This window comes from Schistocerca nitens, chromosome 8 (genome assembly GCF_023898315.1).
Source record: "Schistocerca nitens isolate TAMUIC-IGC-003100 chromosome 8, iqSchNite1.1, whole genome shotgun sequence".
NCBI lineage: Eukaryota > Metazoa > Arthropoda > Insecta > Orthoptera > Acrididae > Schistocerca > Schistocerca nitens.
Window position 1 is genome coordinate 420,370,752 of NC_064621.1, and position 27,364 is coordinate 420,398,115.

Below are 27,364 nucleotides of genomic sequence, written 5' to 3' on the forward strand. Positions count from 1 at the left end.
GAATCTGATGATTAAGGATTCGATCTTCGGACGTGGGGAATCCATTTGAGATGGAGTGGAAAATTAGTATATCGCAAGACGATTGACAATTTAATTAATGTCGGAGAACTGAGTAGACAGTTGGTTGATCTGATTGCAGAAAGCAAAGATACAACGCTTTTTGTGAAGCAGCACTAAAAAGTCACATCTTCTTTAGCATCTCTGAGCTCTCCTCTCACTTATCGTTCACTTACTGTCCATCTGAATGCTTCCCTTATTGCTTTTCTATTTCTCCCTGTCTCATTGTTCACCGTGAGTCAGTTTCGTTGATGGATCTCCACTCTGTCATCCACGGTTCCGAATTTCCCTTTGTGTCGCTACTGACATTGACAGAATCAATCTCAGTGACAATCAACATGGCATAAGCACGGCTCCTAACATTGGCAAAGGGTAACAAGATTTCTGATCTTGTGATGGCTAGCAACATAAAGCTTCACTGCCACCTTCTACAGCTGCCATGATCCAAATTAAACTATCAAGAGGTCAAACGCAGTAATCAGCATGATTTTGCCTGCTAGTTGAGTGAAAGCTTTTCTCATCAAAGACGTTTGAGTCCAGACGTGCATGCAGAGAAACCATTCGACTCATATAAAACAAAAGAGACATACAATCAAGTTATAGTACTGAGAATTTGAATAGTAAATAACGTAGAACTTTTAACCATCCCAAATGTGCTGCTGTTAAAGAATATGTACTGTATCTCAAAACAAAATATGAATAACTAACGAATGAATTATTTCTTCTATTTCCCTTGTTTACAAACAGAATTAACCAAAAAATTACGTGAAACATATTCGAACAAAAAATATAAAATTATATATCAAAAGACGAGTATCAGATATTCTTATCAACAAACTGAATGACACAATCTCGTTAGCAGACAAGTCCATTGTCTCGTAAATTTGGCTGGTGTTAAGATGTTCCAATGAGTTGTCTTTCAGCACACAATAGAATAGTCATCTATTATATACTTTAACGTAAATGTAGTTGGTATCTCCGTAGACTGTGTAAGAAATACAAAATTTTTAGTAATTAATAGTGATTGTCTTCTAATCGGTGTGAACATAGAAAAATGCTGAGATAAACAATGTCACCAACATGTTATTTCCTAAGAGTCCTATTATCATGACGTAGCAACGAGCGCCTTTCCGTTATGTATTTCCATATTTGTACGGAGAGTGAATTTTAGACATTCTTTTTAGGGAAGCAAATGCATGAAAGATGAATACAACTTTGAAACTACAGGACAAGATATTATGAAGACGAGAAATGTATTGGCAGTTGCGAATACGGACAATACTTAGCTATATGATGGAATGAAGACAAAGTAAATTTATATCGGAGCCGGATTCGAAACCGGAATTCCCGCTTAAAGTGAGCAGTCACCTGAACCACGTTGTCTATCCGTGCGCGACTCACGGCCACATCCAAACTTGCATATGTTTTTCTTCATGGGTCGCGACCAGCACTCGTCCACATTAAGTAATTCCTGTAGTTCGGATGTTCGGGGGGGGGGGGGGGGGGAGGGCGACACATTTTAACTGAAAGTCACTCCCTCGTATCAGCGGACAAATACGGTATAGGAGTGCCTGTGTTCTTAAGAAGTACTGTGCAATATTGTTGGCTGTTCATGCACGATTCACGGCCAGATACATGATTCCATATGTTGTCTTTCTTGCCTCAAAATCTGCACTCACAGCCAGATCCATGCTTCCATATTTTGTCTTTCATGCCTCAAGATCTGCACTCATACATATTACGTAACTCCAGTACGGGGAAGGGCAATTTAATTGAAAGCCACCTCATGCATGTCAGAGGGAACATTGCACTGTACTTCTTAAGAACACAGGCACTGCAATATCATATTGTGAGTAATAACCGGAAATATTAAATGTGTTCATTCTAAAGACCCGTTCTTAGCAATGGAGATTTAAGTCCATCATCTAAGTATAGTTACAATTCAGTTAAGCACATACAATAGCTACATAACTATCGCAGAGACATCTCTATCTCTGAGCATCAACAAGTACCAAGAAGGTATAAACAAAAATCCCACGACAACATTTTCTACGGGGAATAAAACTGCACATTGAACTACCTAAGGAAATAAACTAATTTTAAAAGGCAGTTGAAAAGTACCTCTCCAGGAAGAAATTCTATAAGATGACGGATTACTTCAATATAAACAGTAGATTTTTGGTAAAAAGAATGCAACACAAGTAAATAACAATAAAATAGAGATTGGCAATTTCGAGCTGGAAAATCCATTTCACATTACTGATAGAGAGAACAAAAAGTTATAGTAAAAATTTTGGCTCAAAATGCACTACAGATGTAAAATACCCACTAAGAGGAAATAAGGAACTCAAAAGTATTCCAATATTTATCTGGGAACGAAAAACATAGGTACAAATTATATAGCCATCTTAAAAGAGTGGAACCAACCACATTAACTAAATAAATTGTAGTATGTATGCAATTCACAGTAGGGCTGTTACTGAGACCCTATAAAGGACTCCAGAAATGACAAAAACATGGGCACAAAGAGAGACAAAAAATACCTGAAATGATCTTTATTTGTACGTCGTTGTATGCTCTAAACGAGAGTAATAATAATACGACTGTGTCACGTCTGGAAACATTTTCGTGTAGCAACACTCGTGTGTGTGTGTGTGTGTGTGTGTGTGTGTGTGTGTGTGTATGCAGTGAAGGTTGTTAACAAATGAAGGTAAAGTGTAGCACTACCATTTTTATGTAAACACAGTTCGTGGAAGCAGTTAGTGTCGAGACACTCACAGAAGCGACAGAAACCAAAACTGAGGGTAGCATGACGAAAATCTAAAATTCCTTTATAAAGGAAAATCCAGAAATATTACGGCTGTTTAATTCTCATAATACTGCAAATATGTGTGAAATAGATATTACTGTCAGTGGCATTAGAAAACGGCAGAAATATTTAAAATTGAACAAAGCTCCAGGCCCAATGCAGTACCTATGAGATTATATACCGCATTTGCGGCTGAGTTACTTATCTTCTAAGCGTATACATCGAAAATCTCTCGAACAAAAAACAGAAAGTACTGGTGACTCGTATCTGCAAGACGGGTAGGAGAAGCGATCAGCAAAACATATGTTTCACCTCCTTCTACTGTAGACATTGGAACTATTCTGAGCTCAAACATAATGAGGTATCTCGAATAGAATTAATTCCTCCGTGACAAACAGCATCGATTCCGAAAACGTCGATCAAGTGAAACCCAACTCGCACTTTCGTCACAAATATCCTGACAGCCATGGATGAAGGCATTCAGGTACATTCAGTATTTTTTCACAAAGTGTTTGACTCAGTGTCTCACTTACACTTGTTATCGAAAGTAATATCGTGTTATCATGGACTGATATTCTTCGCCAGCTGTAGTAGTAACTCTGGGCGTGCCACAGGCAAGTGTGTTGGGACTCTTGTTGTTCGTGTTGTGTATTAATGACCCAGCATACAATATTGCCAACGTTGACTCTTCTTAGATAATGCAGTTACTTACAGCGAATAACTGACTGCAAAGATATACAGAAATATTCAGTCATATTTTGATAAGTTTCATACTGGTGGAAAGTCTGGCAACTCACTTCAAAAGTTCGAGGATGTGAAATCATGCACAATACAAAACGAACAACGCAGAATCGAATGACTGGAATATGAATGCGCCAATACTAGAATCACTCAACACATATAAATACCTGGTACAACAATTTGTAGGGATGTGAAAATAAATCATCAGGTGGGCTCAGTTGTAGGTAAATCAGGTGGCATTCATGGATTCTTTTCGTAGGATACTAGGAAAATGCAGTCGGTTTACAGAGATGATTGCTTACAAAAGACTCATTCGACCCATCCTAGTATGTAGTTCAAGGGTATGGGTACCCTACCAAATAGATCTTTCAGGGGGTATTCAATGGGGGTATGAAGGGCAGAACGTGTGGCTACAGGTTTGTTTGATCCATTGGAGGGAGTCAGTAAGTGGACGAAAATCGAGTGCTCGCTGACACCTGAAGATAGAGGCCAACTATAGTGCGAAAGCCTACTTACCAGGTTTTAAGAACCACCTTTCAGTGAAGAATCTAGGAATGTATCACAACTCCGTTCGTGTCTCTCCCGAAGGGACAACGAGGGCAAGATTTTACTTACTAAGCGAACACAAACGCATTCAGGCAGTCATTCGCCGTAGGCTACATATGGGTACGGAATGGGAAAAATCTCTTCACGGTGGTTTGAGGAGTGTATGTGTAGTTGTAGATGCCTTTCAAGTTTAAGAAATTCTTATCATGCGCGATACTAAGCCTCTGATGGTGTCGGCTAGGCTTAAGAGGTTTACGTACGTACTTTGACGATCAACTTATCCTACAAGTTGCAACTGGTGCTCACTAGAACTCGTCTCTCGTACACATGTCAGCACATAGAAGAAACTCTCTTTCTGAATCCTACGGGTAGTGTTCGTTTCTAGAATATCGGGAGATGTGTTACTGCTCACGTTTCTAGTCTCAAAATCTCTACCTTTTGAACTGAGACAACATCACGCTTTACTCTATCTGCTGTGCTGTTGCTCAGACTAATTCCATTCTATACTTACATGACTTGAGGTGTATAGAACTCACACATCAATTTTCTGAATTTTAAATTTATTTAAACTTTGAATTTAATGTCTTTGTCGCGAATTTTTTGACTACAGTTAGTCACAACTAATACACAGCCTTTTACTCAAAATTATATTTAACCTTTCCTTGATTTATAGATCCAGTCTACTGGGACATGAACTGTCATGGAAACCGTCACTGTTACTATCTGCTAGTACAATGAAATGGAACCTAAGTAGACGAAGCTGTAAAGGCAAAACACTCACCTGTATTTGACCTCTCTTGGTAAGACATTCTCACATTTCCCAGCGTTCTTTCTCCTCTCACCTCACCCTGCAGGATTTACGTTTCTTTGAGCCTCTGCGAGTTATCAGACTGAACAAATTCTAAATTTAAATTCAACCATAAATCTCTAGAAATTTCACAATTTACTGTCTTCCTGATTCCCATACGCATACACTTTTCTCCGTCCATTATACGTTCTGAAACCGTATCTAATAGCTCCCCACGTCTTGCAAAATACTCCCATCTCGTTATATATTTCCTTCTGCTACATAATACACTATTTCCCTTTAGCGTTCATTCTTCCTAGTATATCGCTTCATCTAAAGCATATTCAGATTACCTTTGTATCAGCCCACCTTGTTATGTCGTTCATAAATTTTGCTATCGCAACGCCGCCAGCGTAACTGAAAATCCGTTTCATCACAATACCTACCATATTGTGTAGCACCGTAGCCATCATAGTCGAAGTAATACAAATAGACTGGTAGGTCGCTCGTATTGGCCACTGTCCTGGCGAGTGCTTCAGCTGGTTGTATGAAGTACATGTCAGAAACCATCTGCAAACAAAAGAAACAGAAAATTTCCAATACTATCAGAGTGTGGATAAAATTCTGATATTGTCTTTTATGGTTAGGAATAAGACTTGGTTTAAGTGCTGTATGGGTATGTGTACCAAATGTGGTTGAAATCGGTCCAGTGGTTTAGGAGGAGGGATGAAATACACACACACACACACACACACACACACACACACACACACACACACACACAAAACACACACACGTAGTTCTATGTATGGATATACAGGGTGTTACAAAAAGGTACGGCCAAACTTTCAGGAAACATTCAAAAAAATGGTTCAAATGGCTCTGAGCACTATGCGACTTACCTTCTGAGGTCATCACTCGCCTAGAACTTAGAACTAATTAAACCTAACTAACCTAAGGACATCACACACATCCGTGCCCGAGGCAGGATTCGAACCTGCGACCATAGCGGTCGCTCGGTTCCAGACTGTAGCGCCTAGAACCGCACGTACACCCCGACCAGCAGGAAACATTCCTCACACACAAATAAAGAAAAGATGTTATGTGGACATGTGTCCGGAAACGCTTAATTTCCATGTTAGACCTCATTTTAGTTTCGTCAGTATGTACTGTACTTCCTCGATTCACCGCCAGTTGGCCCAATTGAAGGAAGGTAATGTTGACTTCGGTGCTTGTGTTGACATGCGACTCATTGCTCTACAGTACTAGCATCAAGCACATCAATACGTAGTATCAACAGGTTAGTGTTCATCACGAACGTGGTTTTGCAGTCAGTGCAATGTTTACAAATGCGGAGTTGACAGATGACCATTGGATGTATGGATTAGCACGGGGCAATAGCCGTGGCGCGGTACGTTTGTATCGAGACAGATTTCCAGAACGAAGGTGTCCCGACAGGAAGACGTTCGAAACAATTGATCGTCGTCTTAGGGAGCACGGAACATTCCAGCCTATGACTCGCGACTGGGGAAGACCTAGAACGACGAGGAAACCTGCAATGGACAAGGCAATTCTTCGTGCAGTTGACGATAACCCTAATGTCAGCGTCAGAGAAGTTGCTGCTGTACAAGGTAACGTTGACCACGTCACTGTATGGAGAGTGCTACGGGAGAACCAGTTGTTTCCGTACCATGTACAGCGTGTGCAGGCACTATCAGCAGCTGATTGGCCTCCACGGGTACACTTCTGCGAATGGTTCATCCAACAATGTGTCAATCCTCATTTCAGTGCAAATGTTCTCTTTACGGATGAGGCTTCATTCCAACGTGATCAGATTGTAAATTTTCTCAATCAACATGTGTGGGCTGACGAGAATCCGCACGCAATTGTGCAATCACGTCATCAACACAGATTTTCTGAGAACGTTTGGACAGGCATTGTTGGTGATGTCTTGATTGGGCCCCATGTTCTTCCACCTACGCTCAATGGAGCACGTTATCATGCTTTCATACGGGATACTCTACCTGTGCTGCTAGAACATGTGCCTTTACAAGTACGACACAACATGTGGTTCATGCACGATTTAGCTCCCGCACATTTCAGTCGAAGTGTTCGTACGCTTCTCAACAACAGATTCGGTGACCGATGGATTGGTAGAGGCGGACCAATTCCATGGCCTCCGGCATTTGAAAGCTCTTGTCTACGCAACCCCGGTACCAAATGTAGAGACTCTTCATGCTCGTATTGTGGACGGCTGTGAAACAATACGCCATTCTCCAGGGTTGCATCAGTGCATCAGGGATTCCATGCGACGAAGGGTGGATGCATGTATCCTCGCTAACGGAGGACATTTTGAACATTTCCTGTAACAAAGTGTTTGAAGTCACGCTGGTACGTTCTGTTGCTGTGTGTTTCCATTCCATGATTAAAGTCATTTGAAGAGAAGTAATAAAATGAGCTCTAACATGGAAAGTAAGCGTTTCCGGACACATGTTCACATATTTTCTTTCTTTGTGTGTGAGGAATGTTTCCTGAAAGTTTGGCCGTACCTTTTTGTAACACCCTGTATATTATAAAGTCAGTTGTAAAGAGTATAAATCCTTCCAACAGACAGTGCTTTTATATTCTGTCTGTAAACATAACAATATAAACACCATGCCAAAATTATAAAGAAATTAAACCGATTCCTCGCTGACAAAACCACAGAGCCTTAGTAGAAAGGGCCTAATAGGTGATGAAGGTCCTTATTCTCTCACAAGTGAACTGATTTACTTAGCCAGATATAAGGGGCAGAAATCATGGCGCAACGTTTCACACAAAAATGCAAACCATTGGCAGTTGCGAAAACATTAATAAGTGGGAAACAAATAGCAGGGAACCCCAAGCGCTATTTTATAAGATATATTTCAGTAATCCTTACGGTGTAAAAATGCTAGTAAGTCACATCAAAGACGAAGCCTTCAATTGCTTACTGATGCCTTTACTCTTCATTTCTTAAACTGAGCACATGTGTGCACGTGTCATACTATTCCAGCAACTCTGTCGACACTTCAAATACTTCATGATAAGTTATAATTACGGGCTGTCACATATCCGATTGAGATGAGGCTTGCATCTGACAATTGATTTAGCTATCCTGCCATAAGGGGACAAACAGTTCATCATAAACTTCATATCATGGTGCAATGTGGATTGTTTCCACAACAGTAATAAATACCTCAGCATCAGTAACCGATGACATTATTACTGATATAGATAGGAAACACTGCGGTGTACATGTAAAAGACCTTGGGTTCCCTGATCATATCTGAAAACTATTAAAAGGAAAACCTGAATTCTGTAAGTACACCAAATGGCAAATCTACGAAAAATCTCTTTCTCAACACAAAATTAAATTTTTTTCTGGTGCTGTTAGACGAGAATTGGGATGAAGTGTATACAGAAAACTATTTAGATGAGAAATTCTTTAAGTCCTTTAGAACATTTAAATTATGAGGAATCATTTCCGAAAGCACAACATCGATAGCAGTGACCAATAAAAGCAACTACATTACAGCAGGTACAAGAAAAATGATGTGCAAAATGCAGGTCAAAAGAAAGAAATTCGTGGCTCTTTAGAAGGATTCAATTTAAGTATAATCAGTTCCATGGCCAGCATGCCTTACGTAGGTAACGTTCCTCTGAAAACGGAAAACTTACGTAGGTCATGTAAATTGAAAGTAGCTTTCTCCACAATCAACAAATTACAACAGAAATCAGTCTGTACCAAAACCAACAACAAAGATATATACTCAGACTCTGGAATGAACAAAATCACATGTAAAACTTGTTAAAGCTACGTCATGGGACAGATTTTCAAGGTTTCTCAAAGTGGGTACACTGAACGTATCAACTGCTCCACAAGGAATCTATTCACAAAATCAACTGTAGCAACATACATAAAATATATTGGAAATGCATTCAAAGACACCGAAGATCTTTAGATACTCCACCACTTCCAAAAATCATACAGAATGCATTTAGCGAAGGAGACAGAAATTTTTGTACGCCATAAAAAAAGAACAAGGAGTAAAAATTATCAGTGAAAAAGTAAACAGCAAACCAGTTAATTTTTTCATATGTTTCATCATCTCATGATACCTGCAGTAATTTCGATAAACATGTATATTTCCTCACACAAGTCGCAGTAGGTACTATCGATAGTCGAGCACCGTGAGCGCCAGAGTAGCCAGTGTTGAGACTCCGAGCAAGTGAGAATTGGCGGTTAAGGGAGCAGGGCGACTTTCGGCGGGACAGCCGACCGTGTTTACAATTGTTTAACGGCTGTGTGTGTCACTCAATGCCGTGGGCCTGACCTCCAGCAAATACCTAAATGACATTAATTGAGTGACATGTTGATGTGTTTAAGTGTTCATTTGTGTACCGTTTTTACTCGAAAATAGCGCCGACCACCCACGATTTGGATTGCAGTGAGGATTGTGGATTCAGTGCCACATGAAGAACATTGGCGTGTGACGACATTTGTAGGCGACCTGTGATGAGTTAACCGATATTACTTTGTCAGACGAAGGGAGTAACTGCTTCATTCATGCTGTTTAGCCATTATATATATAAAACCTTAGCAACATAATATGTACCGATTATTGCTAGCTGACATCCTAACTAGCTTTATTGGGTTTGATATGAAACAACTCCAGTGAAAATATTAATCGATCAGCCTCAATCGGTTGCACATGGTCAAACTATTCTAAACTGTTAGGTTATAATCCACTACTCAATAACATCGAGTTAATAAGGGTGTGATTCAGTTCGGAAAACCATTGTAAGAACTAAAACTTCAGTAAAAATTCCTTCAAAAGCGGAATAATACTAAAATGTTAGAAACAAGAGTTTTTACTTATTTTATGTCCTAAATGCGTACCTGTCTGTCATTTCCGCAGCACCTATTCTGGAAATGAGATAAGAGCTATAGTGAGGCAGTACTTACGTCGTAAACGGCTTGAGTATTGTCTATGGAGAATCCTTCATCTCCGAAGTAGAAGTTCTCGAGCTTTACAGCCGCGTCGGTCTGCTCCTCCACTGTTGGCAACTGTAGCTGGGATCCCACCAGCTCTGTGAAGTTCTCTCTTACGTCTGCAGCATAAGCGTCGTTCCACAGGATTCCCGACGCTGCAACAATATACACGTTTCCCGTGAGTGTCCAACTCTCTTTTGGCATTTAGTTTTCTATGGATTTTATTGCTGTGTACATGTAATCACTCTTTTGAATAGCTAATGGTTGTGATTAAACAAAATTCAGTGTTTGACAGGGCTTTGTAGTACGTCAATATTGTATTAGGCACTATAATTCCATTATCTTGAGGGAAAAGAGGAGAAATGAGTGTTGCTACACTACAGAATCACCCAATTTTTCTTATTTTACCGTGGAAGACATCACGTTAAACGTGTGTTGGTGTAAGTTGACTGACTCATACCTACTTATTTCCTTAAATGTCTTCCAGTTTTTCAAAGGTGAATCATGAAGCCTTGTCTTCTTTTGTCCTTTCTGAGAACAGAATTTAAAAGGCTACCAGTTTATCAAATTATAAGTATCGGTGCGACAAAAATTTTGCATGTGGCATTCTTCGCAAATTGGTAATACTCCCTTATCATTTCCTACGTCTCATAGAACTGGGTTTGTGGAGCAGTTCCATGTTGTATCCTATTTAGTTACTGTTACTGACTGCAGAAGACGAGACTCCAAAAAATATTGTTCCTTACGCTTGCTTAATTACACCGTACAAAAACTGACTATTGTGTGATCTGCACATTATTGTCACATATCGCACTGTGATGTTGTTACATTTTTGTCACCATTTCACAATTCATTTTACCTAGAGTTTACAGAGCAAATGTGCCAAGAGGGAAACCATGTGTTTTTCTCACTTGAACGGTGCTTTCCCGTTGTTGTCTGTGAGTCTTCTTTGTCAGCAGGAGGCAGTCAGTAAATCTCACCAGGAAGGACGAAATTCTCCTGTGAGCTGGACATTTTTCGCTTCATGCTTTTGCCAGGAGATCCGGTGCGTCTCCTAATTATGAACGCCATAGTCATCCCCAGAAATATTTGAGAATGACATATTGGTCCGTTCTGTTGAGGCATCAAAGGCTGGTGTACCCCAACTAATTGAGTTATCACACCACTGTGATTGGTGCGAAGAAGCCGACCAATCGATGGGACACTGTGCATCCTAATACCAACCTAATATTCTTTAAGGAAGCTTTTTTACGTCATGTGTGGGATGCTTTAGCATCAAATCCCATTTTTTCATGAAATAATCTAAATTCTCGTTTATCACAGTGGAAACAGCACTTAGTCGTCTCCTCCTGATAGGACTTCTTTCTAAGGTAAAGACTTACGGAAGGAGATTAGGTTTCGTGGCCATTTGATCACCACCCGCCTTTGAGTATCACTCATCTCCCCATCACTATTTCAAGCTGGTGGGCACAAAGTTTGCAGGTTTTTGGGAATGTTAAGTTTCGCAGTTATGGTAGCAAGATCCTTATTCTGAGGAGCTCGTCACTTGCTCACTCTGACACGCAACTTATGATGCCTAATTTCGTTAGAATTTTCAGCATCTTGTGTCGTTAACTTTGATTTTGCGAGCTGCCTAGATGAGGAGACCCTATTAAACTTTCTCGATATGTTTTTCCTCATTTTTCGTTGGTTTTCCCCATCATTATAATAATTTTGTAATTTGATTTCTGTTTTAGAGAAATTTGTTCTCTGTTATTTTTTATTGTAAATTTTGTCAGTAGTTAGAGCAAATACCCCATTATCTCGGTCTTGACGTAGAATCCAACATCCTTTACATTGCCCTACATCTTTCCATGATCAGCGACCAACTAATAATAAATATAACATGTGCACACCGTAGCTTTTTCTTCTCAGTGTGACGGCGTTATCGCTGTACACACTGGCCAAATTCAAGGTTCGGTTACATTAAGAACTCAGAGAAAAGAACGATAGTTGCACTCGGTCGTCTTGAATGATCATAGATTTGTATTATAACGAGCATTGCCCTTACTCCTCGCCTCCGACGCAGACTGAAGGTGGCCGAGATGAGTGACTTACATGAGCTTGGGCCGACGGTATCACTGGACACGTCGTAGTGGCACATTTGCAATGTAACAGGGAAAGGCAGAGGCCTCTGTTAAAGAAGTATCCTGGCATTTCCGGAAGTGATTTGGGGGAATTACGAAAAATGAATTCAGGACCCCAAATGGTACACTGAACAGCTCTCTGCCTGGGTACAAGTCCTCTTCTTTTGATAAGTACCACTCCTCTGAATTTCAACTGCCAGTCCTTGCTGCAAACGCTGATAATTTGCGTACTTCCCTCTTACCAGAATTTCGTAATGTTGTGACTGGAAAAACGAAGAAACTACGAATATCTACATCACTTTAACCTTATTGTTATCTCTAACGCAGATGAACCCCAGCAATGAATAGAAAAAGTTAATAGAGAGAGTTTGAAAGTTGGCAAGACTGGTAGTTTTTCCGAAAGCAAACGTGTAAAAAGAAGATTAATAGTAAAGGAACAGCAGTAGCAGCGGCTTCTTGAGGCTACAGGTCATTCATCATCAAATACTAAGAGAGGTTGGTTTCAGCCAAAGAGATGTTCTGTATACGCTTCATAAATGTAAATATTGCCCGTTCCACGTTTCTCTACATCAAGAGATATAGCGCAGTGATTTTCAGCATCGTTTGGAAAGATTTCAGTGGGTTCAAAAATGTTTCAAATGGCTCTGAGTACTATGGGACTTAACATCTGAGGTCATGAGTCCCATAGAAGTTAGAACTACTTAAACCTAACTAACCTAAGGACATCACACACATCCAGACTGAAACGCCTAGAACCGATCGGCCACACCGGCCGGCTCAGTGGGTTCTTAAGCAAGAAAAAAATGTTGTGAATAAATTCTTGTTTATTACCAGAACGTAAATTTGAGAAACATTCTCAACTGGTCAACGGAAAACTCGTATCATCTTTGTCAGGTTTTCCAACAACGAAGGTGGATGGTGTATGTGTGGTGAGGTATAATCGGACAGCATAGGAATGACCTGTATTTCGCTGGTAAAGTGTTGGACGCGGAAAAGCACATACCCAGCATGATCATCTGACATGACGCCATTTGACTTCAGTCTCTGGGATCATGTACGACGTGTGGTCTGCAATGAGTTTCCAGACACTGGGACTTATGTTTTATCTACAAAAAAGTCACATCGAGAAGTTAGTCACATCGAGATTTTCTGTTACAACATCAAAACGTTGTACACTATTGGCCATTAAAATTGCTACACCAAGAAGAAATGCGGATGATAAACGAGTATTCATTGGAGAAATATATTATACTAGAACTGACATTTTATTACATTTTCACGCAATTTGGATGCATAGATCCTGAGAAATCAGTACCCAGAACGATCACCTCTGGCCGTAATAACGGCCTTGATACGCCTGGGCATTGAGTCAAACAGAGCATGGATGGCGTGTATAGGTTCAGCTGCCCATGCAGCTTCAACACGATACCACAGTTCATCTAGAGTAGTGACTGGCGTATTGTGACGAGCCAGTTGCTCGGCCACAATTGACCAGACGTTTTCAATTTGTGAGAGATCTGGAGAATGTGCTGGCCAGGGCAGCAGCCGAACATTTTCTGTACCAGAAAGGCCCGTACAGGACCTGCAACATGTGGTAGTACATTATCCTGCTTAAACGTAAGGTTTCGCAGGGATCCAGTGAAGGGTAGAGCCACGGGTCGTAACACATCTGAAATGTAACGTCCACTGTTCAAAGTGCCGTCAACGCGAACAAGAGGTGACCGAGACGTGTAACCAATGGCACCCCATACCATCATGCCGGGTGATACGCCAGTATGGCGATGACGAATACACGCTTCCAATGTGCGTTCACCGTGATGTCGCGAAACACGGATGCGACCATCATGATGCTGTAAACAGAGCCTGGATTCATCCGAAAAAAAAAGACGTTTTGCCATTCGTGCACCCAGGTTCGTCGTTGAGTACACCATCGTAGTAGCCCCTGTCTGTGATGCAGCGTCAAGGGTAACCGCAGCCATGGTCTCCGAGCTGCTGCAAACGTCGTATAACTGTTCGTGCAGATGGTTGTTGTCTTGCAAACGTCCCCATCTGTTGACTCAGGGATCGAGACGTGGCAGCACGATCCGTTACAGCCATGCGGATAAGATGTCTGTCATCTCGACTGTTAGTGATACGAGGCCGTTGGGCTCCAGCGCGGCGTTCCGTATTACCGTCCTGAACCCACCGGTTCCATATTCTGCTAACAGTCATTGGATCTCGACCAATGCGAGCAGCAATGTCGCGATACGATAAACCGCAATCGCGATAGGCTACAATCCGACCTTTATCAAAGTCGGAAACGTGATGGTACGCATTTCTCCTCATTACACGATGCATCACAACAACGTTTCACCAGGCAACGCCGGTCAACTACTGTTTGTGTATGAGAAATCGGTTGGAAACTTTCCTCATGTCAGCACGTAGTAGGTGTCGCCACCGGCGCCAACCTTGTGTGAATGCTCTGAAAAGCTAATCATTTGGATATCACAGCATCTTCTTCCTGTCGGTTAACTTTCGCGTCTGTAGCACGTCATCTTCGTGGTATAGCAATTTTAACGGCCAAATCTGATTCGTGTGTCTCGTTTATTATTGAAGTTGGGAGAAACCAGTGCTATCTGTTTCAATAAACCAGTTATTACTGTTCTTCTAGGTGAAAGCTGTTAAATTTTTGACAACTGTCAAAAGTAACTTGAGGTAAATACTAGTTACTGCAACCTGTATTTTACAATGAGACATTACTGCATCTCCGCGTTATTAGCTATGCTTGTGAACATAAAAATGTGTGGGCGTCGATGTCCTAAGTTTTAACGTGTTTAGGTAAAGAGGTAAACAATTTACTTCATACAAACTTACAAGTAGAGAACACCACCAAAAGACAATGTCTTTCCTGCTGCACATCTAATATTTGACATGTATTGTATGTGGAGACTACACAGTACTGCAGGTGTGGTAATGCAGGTAAAGAAGGTTCCCCTGTTTTGTTTCGTGTTTGGACAGTCTTTCGCCTTATATCAAGGACTCTGTGTAGCTGAGAGCCATGTGTTGCTCAAATACCTTGCTTAACGTTATCTACTTGGCCCTAAGTGCCAAGCTCTCTGAAGTTCCACGAGTATTAATTGAGTTTTGGCACTAGTTTCAATCTTAGAATAAAACTGCTCAACGGAAACTTAATTAGTCAATTACAGAACGATTAATGAGGGTATAAGATTTACTAATTACTTCATGTAACTTCTTCTCACAGGATAATTAACGTTAGAGATTACAGAAGAAGGGAAGGTGTGCTGGTAGGTACGTTGCGCCCAAGTGTGACGAAGTAAGTAGCTGTATAATAAACGTTTACTTAACAGGTGGAACGTACTCCTCAAACTGCATTTATAAGTAACAGACATAAAAATATTAAGCCTTTATTTCAATACAAGCAAACGGTAATAAAATACCGATCACTATTATTCAGCAGAGATAAGTGGACTAAGGAACGCAACACGGATGCACAACTTCTCACACACAAAGATTCAAACTCACCGAGCAATCGAAAACTGAGTTCCCCTCCTTCAACCAGTAAATGGTCCTTCTCCGTAGCTGAGTGGACAGCATAGACGTCTGCCATGCAGGGGACCTGGGTTCAATTCCTGGTACTCTGGTACTGCAAAGGATTTTTCTGAAGCCGATTGAGGAGCTATTTGTTCAAGTAATAGCGGCTGTACGGTCTGGCCACCCCTCCACACCGAATCCGCGTCGCGCCCAAAAGGCATTAGGTACATATCCCTTGGGCTCTATCGGCCTTAACGAGGGGCTTGTTTGAAAGACAGCTCATGATTTACAGCGAAACGAGTTATGAAAGTTAACTGAGCACACAATATATGAACTGAATGGCGACTGATTAAGGACCAAGGTCGGTTCCATATGAATTTGCGTGAAATGATACCGAAATCATTATTCACGAGAACCCCGCACCACTCCTACCTGTTTACTCGTTATAGATAATCCAGACTCATAACGTAACTAACTGCGGTCCAAAAATCACTGTCCACATGTGCACTGAAACAGGACGTCATACTTCATTGACCACGGAGCAGCTATTTCTTGCTGCGACTCGATTCGTGCGCGCCTCGGTAGGTTCTCCCTAAAATTTAAACTGCCTCGTCTCTGCATACAGACAGCAAATAATTGTTGTGGAGGCGCACTGATCCATCACCAAGATGACTTTGCGAGGAATAGCAGGCGTCCACTCCAGCCAGAAGACAGGAGAGACAACGCCTTGTTCTTTCGGCCTCCATTCAAATATAGAAATTCTGAAGACGGCCTCGTTACCCTTGGATTCGAAAGGCCCAACCACGTGGCCGCTCGTCTAGGGACACGCACCCGAGGATGATGACATAGTATCACGACAGGCTGTTGTCACCGGAGCTGGCTTCGAAGATTACATTCAATTGTCATCACAGGCTGCTACTTTAAAGCTAACCCAAAATCTTCAAATGAATTTGCCTAGTTTCGTGAGTATGTCATTACATCCACATCCATTCAAATGAGGAATTATCTATGTTTGCGACAAGTGGTCTTAAGTGCATCTTGTGCTGACTGTCAGTTGCAACTCAGACGACAATAAACACACACAATTTAGATTACCTGGCCTGGAAAACATGAGCAAATGCAGAGAGAACAGGTACTTTGCTGAACCTGACAAAATAAAAGCACAACATTACATGAGAGGCGGACTGATTGACGCCGTTCGTAAGTAGTCAGCTCCATGTTAATTGTGTGCTGGTGCTGCAGTGTGTTTGATAATTGTACACATACACAGAATAACGACGCCGCCATCTGCAGAGGTGACGCCCGTCATGACGGCGACCTGGTTGTAGCGCCCGTCCCTCAGGATGTCTCCTGGAGACTCGGTGACCACCGCCGTGTCCGAATGCGGCTCAATGACGGGCACGAAGGCGAGTCTGCTCAGGTGGCGCTTCTCCTACGGGGAACAACGGGTGCTGATGAAGGCACACTGCTGCACTCCAGATTGTAAATGAGAGTGGTAATGATGAAGTTTTCGATACGGAAGCCGACAAGTGGGGTTACTAACGCCAATATTAAAATAATATGTGTCTAATATTGGGAAATGCTTTCATCATTTTACATTTAGCAAGAAAAACTTTTTTAAATCATTAAACTTGTAATGCAGCCAAGTCAACGACACAGTAAGACTCGAAGGATACCAGAGGATATGGATATCATATTATGTATAAACAATTCATAGAAATAAAGGTTAATGAAAACTTAATATTTTACTTGCAAATATTCGTACTCTATATATTTGAAGTAATGTTCAAGCATTTAATTTAAAATTCTGTAAATTCATTTTATAAATTTTGTAAAGATTTATCAGATTTAGTTATCGTCAAAAATATAAGTTCTTTGATTTAAATGTTATATCTCTGTTCTTCTTCGTTGTCTTGGTGGGACACTAGCTGTAAATGGACACTCTTGACAGGAGAGTTGCTGTAAATGGAACTGGTCGTCTTTTGTACAACGGCTGAGGCCAGATGTATTTTGTGTTACTAGTTAAATCGTGATGGCGTCCTCTTGGGTAAAATATTCCAGAGGTAAAATAGTCGCCCATTCGGATCTCTGGGCGGGGACTATTCAGGAGGATATCGTTATCAGGAGAAAGAAAACTGGTGTTCTACGGATCGGAGGGTAGAATGTCAGATTCCTTAATCGGGCAGGTAGGATAGAAAAATGTAAAACGGGAAATGGATAGGTTAAAGCCAGATATAGTGGGAATTATGGAAGTTCGGTGGCAGGAGGAACAAGACATTTGGTCAGGTGAATACAGGGTTATAAATACAAAATGAAATCGGGGTAATGCAGGAGTAGATTTAATAATGAATAAAAAATAGGAGCACGGATAAGGTACTATGAACAGCATAATGAAAGCATTATTGTAGTCAAGATAGACAAGAAGCCAACGCCTACCGCAATAGTAAAAGTTTATATGCCAACAATCTCCGCAGGTGTCGAAGAGATTGAAGAAATGTATGATATGATAAAAGAAATTGTTCAGATAGTGAAGGGAGATGAAAATTTAATACTCATGGGGTCTGGAATTCGATAGTAGGAAAAGGAAGAGCTGGAGAAGTAGTAGGTGAATATGGAATGGGGGTAAGGAATGAAAGAGGAAGCCACCTGGTGGAATTTTGCACAGAGCATAACTAATCATAGCTAACACTTGGCTTAAGAATCATGAAAGAAGGTTGTATATGTGGAAGAGTCCTGGAGACACTGGAAGACTTCAGATAGATTATATAATGGTAAGACAGAGATTTAGCAACCAGATTTTAAATTGTAAGACATTCTCAAGGGCTGATGTTTACACTGATCACAAACTATTGGCTATGAACTGTAGATTAAAACTGAGAAACTGCAAAAACGTGGAAATTTAAGGAGATGGGACCTGGATAAACTGAAAGAACCAGAGGTTGTAGAGAGTTTCAGGGAGAGCATGAGGGAACGATTGACAAGTACGGGGGAAAGAAATACAGTAGAAGAAGAATGGGTAGCTTTGAGAGATGAAATAGTGAAGCCAGCAGAGGATCAAGTAGGTAAAGAGACGAGAGCTCGTAGAAATCCTTGGGTAACAGAAGAGATATTGAATTTAACTGATGAAAGGAGAAAATATAAAAATGCAGTAAATGAAGCAGGCAAAAATGAATACAAACGTCTAAGAAATGAAATCGACAGGAAGTGTAAAATGGCTAAGCAGGGATGGCTAGAAGACAAATCTAGAGGCATATATCACTGGGGCAAGACAGATACTGCCTACAGGTAAATTAAAGATACCATTGGAGAAAAGAGAACCACCTGTATGAATATCAAGATCTCAGATGGAAAACCAGTTCTAAGCAAAGAAGGGAAGGCAGAAATCTTCATAAATGTTCAAATATGTGTGAATTCCTAAGGGACCAAACTGCTGAGGTCATAGGTCCCTAGCCTTACACACTAACGTATACTAACTTATTCTAAGAACAACACACGCAACCGTGCTCGAGGGAGGACTCGAACCTTCGGCGTGAGGAGCCGCACAAACCGGAAATGCAAGAGTATGTAGATGAAGACGAAATGGGAGACATGATACTTCATGAAGAGTTTCACAGAGCACTGACAGACCTAATTCGAAACAAGGCCCCGGGAGTAGACAACATTCTATTAGAACTACTGATAACCTTGGGAGAGCCAGCCCTGACAAAACTCTGCCATCTGGTGAGCAAGTTGTATGAGACAGGCGAAATACCCTCAGACCTCAAGAACAACTTATTAATTGCAATCACAAAGAAAGCAAGTGTTGACATGTGTGAAAACTACCGAACTACCAGTGCAATAAGTCACGCTGCAAAATACTAACACGAATTCTTTATAGACGAATGGAAAAACTGGTAGACGCCGACCTCGGGGAAGATGACTTTGGATTCCGTAGAAATATTGGCCCACATGAGGCTATACTGATGCTACGACTTATCGTAGAAGATAGATTAAGGAAAGCCAAACCTACGTTTCTAGCATTTGTAGACTTAGAGAAAGCTTTTGACAATGTTGACTGGAATAATCTCTTTCAAATTCTGAAGGTGGCGGAGGTAAAATACAGGGAGCGAAATGTTGTTTACAATTTGTACAGAAACCAGATGGCAGTTATAAGAGTCGAGGAGCAAGAAAGAGAAGCAGTGATTGCGAAGGGAGTGAGACAGAGTTGTAGCCTGTCTCAGATGTTATTAAATCTGTATACCGAGCAAGCAGTAAAGGACACAATAGAAAAATGTGGAGTAAGAATTAAAACCCATGGAGAAAAAATTAAAAACTTTGATGTTTTCCTACTACATTGTAATTCTTTAAGAGACAGCAAAGTATCTGAAAGAGTATTTGAACGGCATGGACAGTGTCTTGAAAAGAGGATATAAGATGAACGTCAACAAAAGCAAAACCAGGGTTATTGAATGTGGTCGAACTAAATCAGATGATGCTGAGGGAATTAGATTAGGAAATGAGACACTTAAAGTAGTTGATGAGTTTTGCTGTTTGGGGAGCAAAATAACTGATGATGGTCGAAGTAGAGAGAATAAAACGTAGATTGGCGATGGCAAGGTAAGCGTTCCTGAAGAAGAGAAATTTATTAACGTCGAGTATAGATTTAAGTCTCAGGAAGACTTTATGGACTGTAGCCTTGTATGGATGTGAAACATGGACGATAAATAGTTTAGACAAGAAGAGAATAGAAACTTTCGAAATGTAGTGCTACAGAGGAATGCTGAAGATTAGATGGCTAGATAACGTAACTAATGAGAAGGTACTGAATAGAATTGAGGAAAAGAGGAATTTATGGCACAACATAACTAGAAGAATAGATCAGTTGGTAGGACACTTTCTGAGGCATCCACGGATCATCAATTTAGTATTGGAGTGAAGCGCGGAATGTAAATACCGTAGAGGGAGACCGAGACATGAATACACTTAGTAGATTCAAAAGGGTGTAGGTTGAAGTAGGTACTGGGAGATGAAGAAGCTTGCACAGGATAGAGTAGCATGGAGAGCTGCATCAAACCAGTTTCTGGACTGAAGGCCACAACACAGTTTGGAATGTAAAATATTGCTGAATATAATTATTTCAAAGTTCTGTAACTTTGTTTCATTCAGTAATCTTTGGAAGCCACCTGAATAACACAATCCTTTCATCAGTTAATGTTTCTTCGTTTTAGGATAAGAACCACGATTGGCAACGTGCCGTACAGAAGACAAAAAGACCGCCAACGAGATATCAGCTAAATAATAACTTACAATTTTAGGTGTTGATGTCCGATTCGATACAACACACCTCAAAAAATGATCAGTGTTGGCCGTGCGGTTCTAGGCGCTACAGTCTGGAACCGCGGGACCGCTACGGTCGCAGGTTCGAATTCTGCCTCGGGCATGGATGTGTGTGATGTCCTTAGGTTAGTTAGGTTTAAGTAGTTCTAAGTTCTAGGGGACTGATGGCCTCAGAAGTTGAGTCCCATTGTGCTCAGAGCCATTTTTGAACCCGCTACAACTATAACTCCGCAGGTTGGCAACAAACCACGGCGACACCCACACCTTCGATGGGTATTTTAAAAATGTTGCCGTACAGAGTCATGCATTCACTGACGACTAGGCAGTGGTGATACAGGTAACCATTCTGACATCCCACAGATTTCTAGCAGGAATAGAGGCACTGAACTGAGGGGGCCCAAAGGGGTTACTCTCCCGCCAGTACCTAGTAATTCTGCACAGGGATATTTTAAAGAGCGAATCAAAAGAGTTTGTGTTGCATCGAGGATGACGCTCAGCTGAGGGTCTAGAGCCTTTGCCGATTAATTCACAGGTATGTCCATGTCGAATGGTTTCATTCGCGCCTTTTATGACAGCTCCTGAGGCCTTTTCATTTCGATTCTGATCAGCAATGTGTCCTAAATATTTCCTTCGCCCACCCATAAGAAAACCGAATGTATATAACGCTATGTGTTCCGGTTCTGACATCCGCTGCAGAGGCGTGGAGAGAATGGGTAAGATTTGTGTGCGGGGCTGTGTGACGACCTTCACATGATGTGACGCGTCCACGATGGCGTTGGAATGCATGGTGGTGAAATATGGTGCCAATGTGGCATCATTAACCACTCTTATACTTCACATGAATTTTCGAACTCTGGCATTTTTTTCGCTACTGTTGACACTTTCGTATCTGAAGCGCCGGCTATTCTGGGAGTAGCGTCGCACGTATTCTCGACGCCCTTTTTCCACTGTGGATCTCAGAGCTCCCTAAAAATTTCTGAAACAGAATGTCCCATGTGTCCAGCTACCACTCCGCATTCAAAGTCTGTTAATGAAATCATTTCGCATGAATCATCTGAGTACAAATGAGAGTTCCGCCAGTGCACTGCCGTTTTATACCTTCTGTACGCGATAGTACCGCTATCTGTATAAATAAACCTAACTATACCGTGACTTTTTCTCACTTCAGTGCACTGAAAACAGTTTTTTGAAATGCAACTTATTCTGATAGTGGTTGCAGCTGTCACAAGCTTTTAGGCTTAACGACGGGGATACAGCTGGACTCACGAAATCAGAGAGGGCCCTATTGTCGTCTCTGGTGAGGTCGGAGTGGTTGGCGGCCCTGAGGAAGGCCGCTACGGCGGAATCGTTGGCGTCCTGCGTCTGGAAGCCGAGGGCCGCCGCCAGACGGTATGCTTTCTCTCGGGGGTTGGCCTCTACGCCCCAGACGGCGTTCGCTTCGCCACTCTCCATGATCACTCCCCGGAACAGACCTGTAAAAACAAACAGTGGTCTCAATTAGTACGACTAATCACAATGGACAAAAAAAAGTAGTCATGCCCAAAACACATCACGCTAATACCGTGTGTCACCATCTAAAGCCTTGATAATTCGGCGTGGAAGGGTGTCCACGAGTTTCATCACCCGTTATTCCATGTCCACCTCAAGTGACTCATTCTCATTGATGATTAGGTTCTGTAGAGCTACCAGATTTCGGGGAACATGACTGCAACCTTTCATCCACTGTTCCAAACAGTTATCGACATTTTCTATGAGGTTCAGATCACGTAATTTAGATGGCCAGTCCGTACTGAATCTGTCACGGGCTAATGATGAGGGCTGGTGAGCCGGACAGCTGGGCAGCCTGGATGTGATTTTTAGGCGATTTTCCACTTCCAATTAGCTAAATGCTGGGCCGGGTCCTACTTTCCACCTTGGCATCACACTTGAGATTTCCTCTGGACATAGGCAGCTCGGGTACATAGATTCCATCCTGTAGGAACGCCGATTCTCTAGAGAACTTCCTCGTTCCTTATCTTATAAGCCCACCTTATTTTCAAAATTCTTTTGTATCACCACATCCGAAGTGCTTCGAATCTCTTCTTTTCCGATTTTCCCACAGTCCAAGTTTCACTACCCTGCAATTCTGTGTTCCAAATGTACATTATCAGTAATTTCTATCTCCAGTTCAGCCCTGTGTTTGATACTAGTAGACTTCTATTGGCCAGGAATGTCATTTTTGGCAGTGATAGTCTGCTTTTTATATTCCCCTTGCTCCATCCGTCATAGGTTATTTTGCTGTCTGAGTAACAGAATACCTTAACTTCATCTTCTTCGTGAACACAGATCTTGGTGTTAAGTTTCTCGCTGCTCTCACATGTTTCTAATTACTTTCGTTTTCCTTCTATTTACTATCAATCCGTATTCTACACCCATTGGAATGTTCAGTCCATTCAGCGAGTCCTGTAAATCTTCTTTGCAGACAAACGGATGTGAAACCATACATTGTGTGCACAGGACTCTATTCTCCACTCATAAGCCTATCAACATCAGAGGTCATCAGGGCAGGCAGCTGCACCGAACAGAATGCTCACCTGACATGTGAAGACCGCACCTGACTAACACCACGCTGCCCACATACCGTCGTAAAGAACAACATGCCCTGCATTAGATGTCCTCGGAATATCAGCCACAAAAAAATGGTTCAAATGGCTCTGAGCACTATGGGACTCAACTGCTGAGGTCATAAGTCCCCTAGAACTTAGAACTACTTAAACCTAACTAACCTAAGGACAACACAGACATCCATGCCCGAGGCAGGATTCGAACCTGCGACCGTAGCGGTCGCGCGGTTCCAGACTGTAGCGCCAGAACCGCTCGGCCACAAGCGGCCGGCATATCAGCCACATAGTAGGGCTGTGTTCCTGCTACGTTTCAATCAGTTTCCAATTCCTCATCCTCAGGTGAAGTGTCGTAATCATGTAATATTCTTTCCTTTGCAGCGGATGGGCCATAGACTCGTCTGGCAAGGGCTTAATGTACAGGCGAGTCACGTGATCGCGGAACAGATGTTGCGGCCGGTAGTAGACGTGGAAGAACGTCCGGGTGCCGGGTCCTGGTGCTCCTTGTCTCTTCCACTAGCTGCCGCCGCCACTTTCACATCATGGCGATACTGCTGTGTTTTTATTAATGCCACCTCTCAAGGGGAACCCAGTTGCTAATCGCTGTCCCAATTGACAAGATCGTCGTGTACTCATATTTGCACTGTGTCTTTTGTAACTGATTTCCAGGACCTACTGGTACAGCGCAGCAGCTTTGTGTGTTTCAAAAGAAACATGCGACCTTCTTTCATTCTGTGATCTGCCACTGCCGAGTTGGACGCTCCTCACGTGTTCTGAACAACGCTGCGAGATACAACTTGGTGCTTGGCCGATCTACTACCCGCCGTGCTCGCAACTGATGCTCCAGACGCCAGGTGCCTATAACTCTTAGCTGGGTTTTGACTGACTTCTAGGCACGTTTGACGTCACACGGGTACGGCTAGAACATTACTAGAGTGTCACTTCGACAGTGACACGCTGAAATTGTTTCAGTCTGTGCTCACCGCCACCTACTTTCAATGTGATGGAAACTTCTCTGAACAGATAGACGGAGTCACCATGGATCTCCTCTGGTGCCAGGTACTGCAAAACCTATATATGGAACACTTCGATGAAATAACTCTCGTAACTACGTGCCTGAAATCAAAGGCGTTCTACAGATATGGGGACCAAACATGGGTGGTTCGTCTGCATGGAGAAGAGAACCTACAAAAATTCTAATAACATACAATTTGAGGTTCACAGTCGACGTAGAAGAAAACAGATGCAAATAGTTCGTAGACTTTCTGTAAAGAAGAACCCTGACAGCATGTTGGGACATTCCATCTAAAAGAAAAAGACACCATCGATTACTACCTAAACGCCACTATTTGCCACCATCCAGCACAATGCTAATCTGCACTCACCACCCTGGCACACAGATCGTGAGCCATATGCATGAAGGAAAAGTCCACCTAGCGAGTTAGAGCATCTGCAAGAAACCTTTCACAAGCACGGTTGCTCAGATGTGTGTGTAATGAAGAAAGAAAACAGTCCAGAACGAGAAATAAAGCGCCTGGCGTTTCTTCCGTACACAAGGCCGCCCACAGCCAAGACAGCCAGCATAATGGAGAAGCACAACATAAAAACCATTTTACGCCCAATTGCTGAAATAAAAAAAATTAGGACTACGGGCTCCTGGCGTCTACAGAATCATTTGCTTGTGTGGAATGAAGAACGTCCAACGCCCAGCGACGCATTTCGGAGCGCTGTTCTGGACATACGAGGAGCGTTCGCCTCGGCCAGAACGACATATCTTCAGCGGCACAACACAGCTTTAACGAAGGACAAATATTTTCTTTTAAAAGAGACAAAAGTACCGGGCTGAGATCCAGTGAGTTAGACAGCAAGATATCTCACCGTCTTTGGTCAGATTAACTGCCCTCTGTAGTTAAAAAGAGAGTGAATGGATCAACGATGAACTGTAACGGAAGACCACCACAAAGAAATGCAACGAACAAAACTGGGATTAAATAAAAGTCTGGAAATGCGAGCACATGACGATGTTGTCAGCTGAGACAGAGGCTGCCAACTAAGCTCCGCACGGGTAGCGGCGTCAGCAAATACGAGTCAGGAGCGTTGTGAAAGAGTGGTAGAGGCAGCATACGGAAAAGGCAGGCGACAACTGGACTCGACATCCCGACTCCGCTCCACCCCGCTGCCACCCACCGCCCCTTCTCTCAGTACCCACGACAGGCAGCGACATATCTTCTAGATGCAGGCGATTGGCTCACACATTGACATATTGGGCCCTCGGCAGAAGAGTTTGCTCACCAGAAGCTATAAAGGTGAGAACGTTACAGGACCCCGCAACGAATCCCTCTCCTATGCCAAACTCTTCGTCCCAGAGTAGCTCTTGCAACCTACGTCCTCAATTATTTGCTGCATGTATTTCAAACTCTGCCTTCCACTACAGATTTTGCCCTCTACAGCTCCTCTAGTAGCGTGGAAGCCATTTAATGATATCTTAACAAATGTCCTATCATCATATCCCTTCTCCATGTCAATGTTTTCCACACATTCCTTTCCTCTACCATTCTGCGCAGAACCTCCTCATCCCTTATCATATCAGGGCACCTGATTTTCAACATTCTTTTATAGCATCACATCTCAAACGCTTCGATTGCCATCTGTTCTGGTTTTCCCACAGTCCATGTTTCACTGCTACACAATGCTGTGCTCGTGACGTACATTCTCAAAAATTTCTTCCTCAAATTAAGGCCTGTGTTTGGTCCTAGGAGACTTATCTTGGCCAGGAATGCCCTTTTAGCCAGTGCTAGTATGCTTGTGATCTCCTCCTTGCTCCGTCCGTCATTGGTTATTTTGCTGCCTAGGTAGTAGAATTCGTTAACTTCATCTACTTCGTACCATCAAAAGTGATGTTCAGTTTCTCGCTGTTCTCATTTCTGCTACTTCTCATTACCTTCGAAGTTCTTCCATTTACTCCCAGTCCATATTGTGTACTCATTAGATTGTTCATTCTATTCAGCAGATCATGTAATTCTTATTCACTTTCACTAGGATAGACACTTTCACTCAGGATAGCAATGTCATCAGCAAATCGTATCACTTATCAGAATGAGATTTTCACTCTGCAGCGGAATATGCGATGATATGAAACTTCCTGACAAATTAAAACTGTGTGCCGGACCGAGACTCGAACTCGAGACCTTGCCTTTTGCGTCATGTACTCTGTTGGTAGAGCAAAAGGCAAAGGTTCCGAGTTCGAGTCTCGGTCCGGAACACAGTTTTAATCTGCCAGGAAGTTTCGTATCACTTATATTCTTTCACCTTGAATTTTGATTCCACTCCTAAATCTTTCTTTTATTTCCATCATTGCTTCTTCGATGTACAGATTGAATAGTAGGGTCGAATGACTACGTACCTGATTTACACGCTTTTTAAAACGAGCACCTCGTTCTTGGTCGTCCACTCTTATTATTCCCTGTTGTCTCTTGTCCATATTGCATATTACCCGTTTCTCTGTCTACAACTTACCCCAATTTTCTCAGAAGCTCGAACATGTTGCACCATTTTACATTGTCGAACGCTTGTTTGAGGTCGGCAATTCCTATAAAAGTTTGTTGATTTTTCTTTAGTATTGCTTCTGCTATCAACCATATCGTCAGAATTATCTCTCTGGTGTCGTTACCTTTACTACAGCCAAACTGATCGTCATCCAACACATCCTCAATTTTCTTTCCTGACCTCTGTAAATTATTCTTGTCAGCAGCTTGGATGCGTGAGGTCTTAAGCTGATTTTGCGGTAATTCTCTCACTTATCGGCTCTGCAGTCTTCGGAATTTTATGGATGATATT

General features: G+C 42.1%; 1 protein-coding gene across 2 annotated transcripts in view; it reads right to left on the reverse strand.

Annotated features, from left to right (window-relative positions):
* The window catches only part of LOC126199265 (juvenile hormone esterase-like), an 89,219-nt gene that overhangs the window by 15,517 nt on the left and 46,338 nt on the right, over nucleotides 1-27,364 (reverse strand). For both annotated transcript variants that reach the window (XM_049936070.1, XM_049936071.1), the window contains exons 5-8: nucleotides 22,194-22,399; nucleotides 16,878-17,043; nucleotides 9,928-10,109; nucleotides 5,387-5,510 (exon numbers count right to left, since the gene is read on the reverse strand). In XM_049936070.1, coding sequence (XP_049792027.1) covers nucleotides 5,387-5,510; nucleotides 9,928-10,109; nucleotides 16,878-17,043; nucleotides 22,194-22,399 — 678 coding nt within the window. The remainder of the gene's footprint in view (nucleotides 1-5,386; nucleotides 5,511-9,927; nucleotides 10,110-16,877; nucleotides 17,044-22,193; nucleotides 22,400-27,364) is intronic.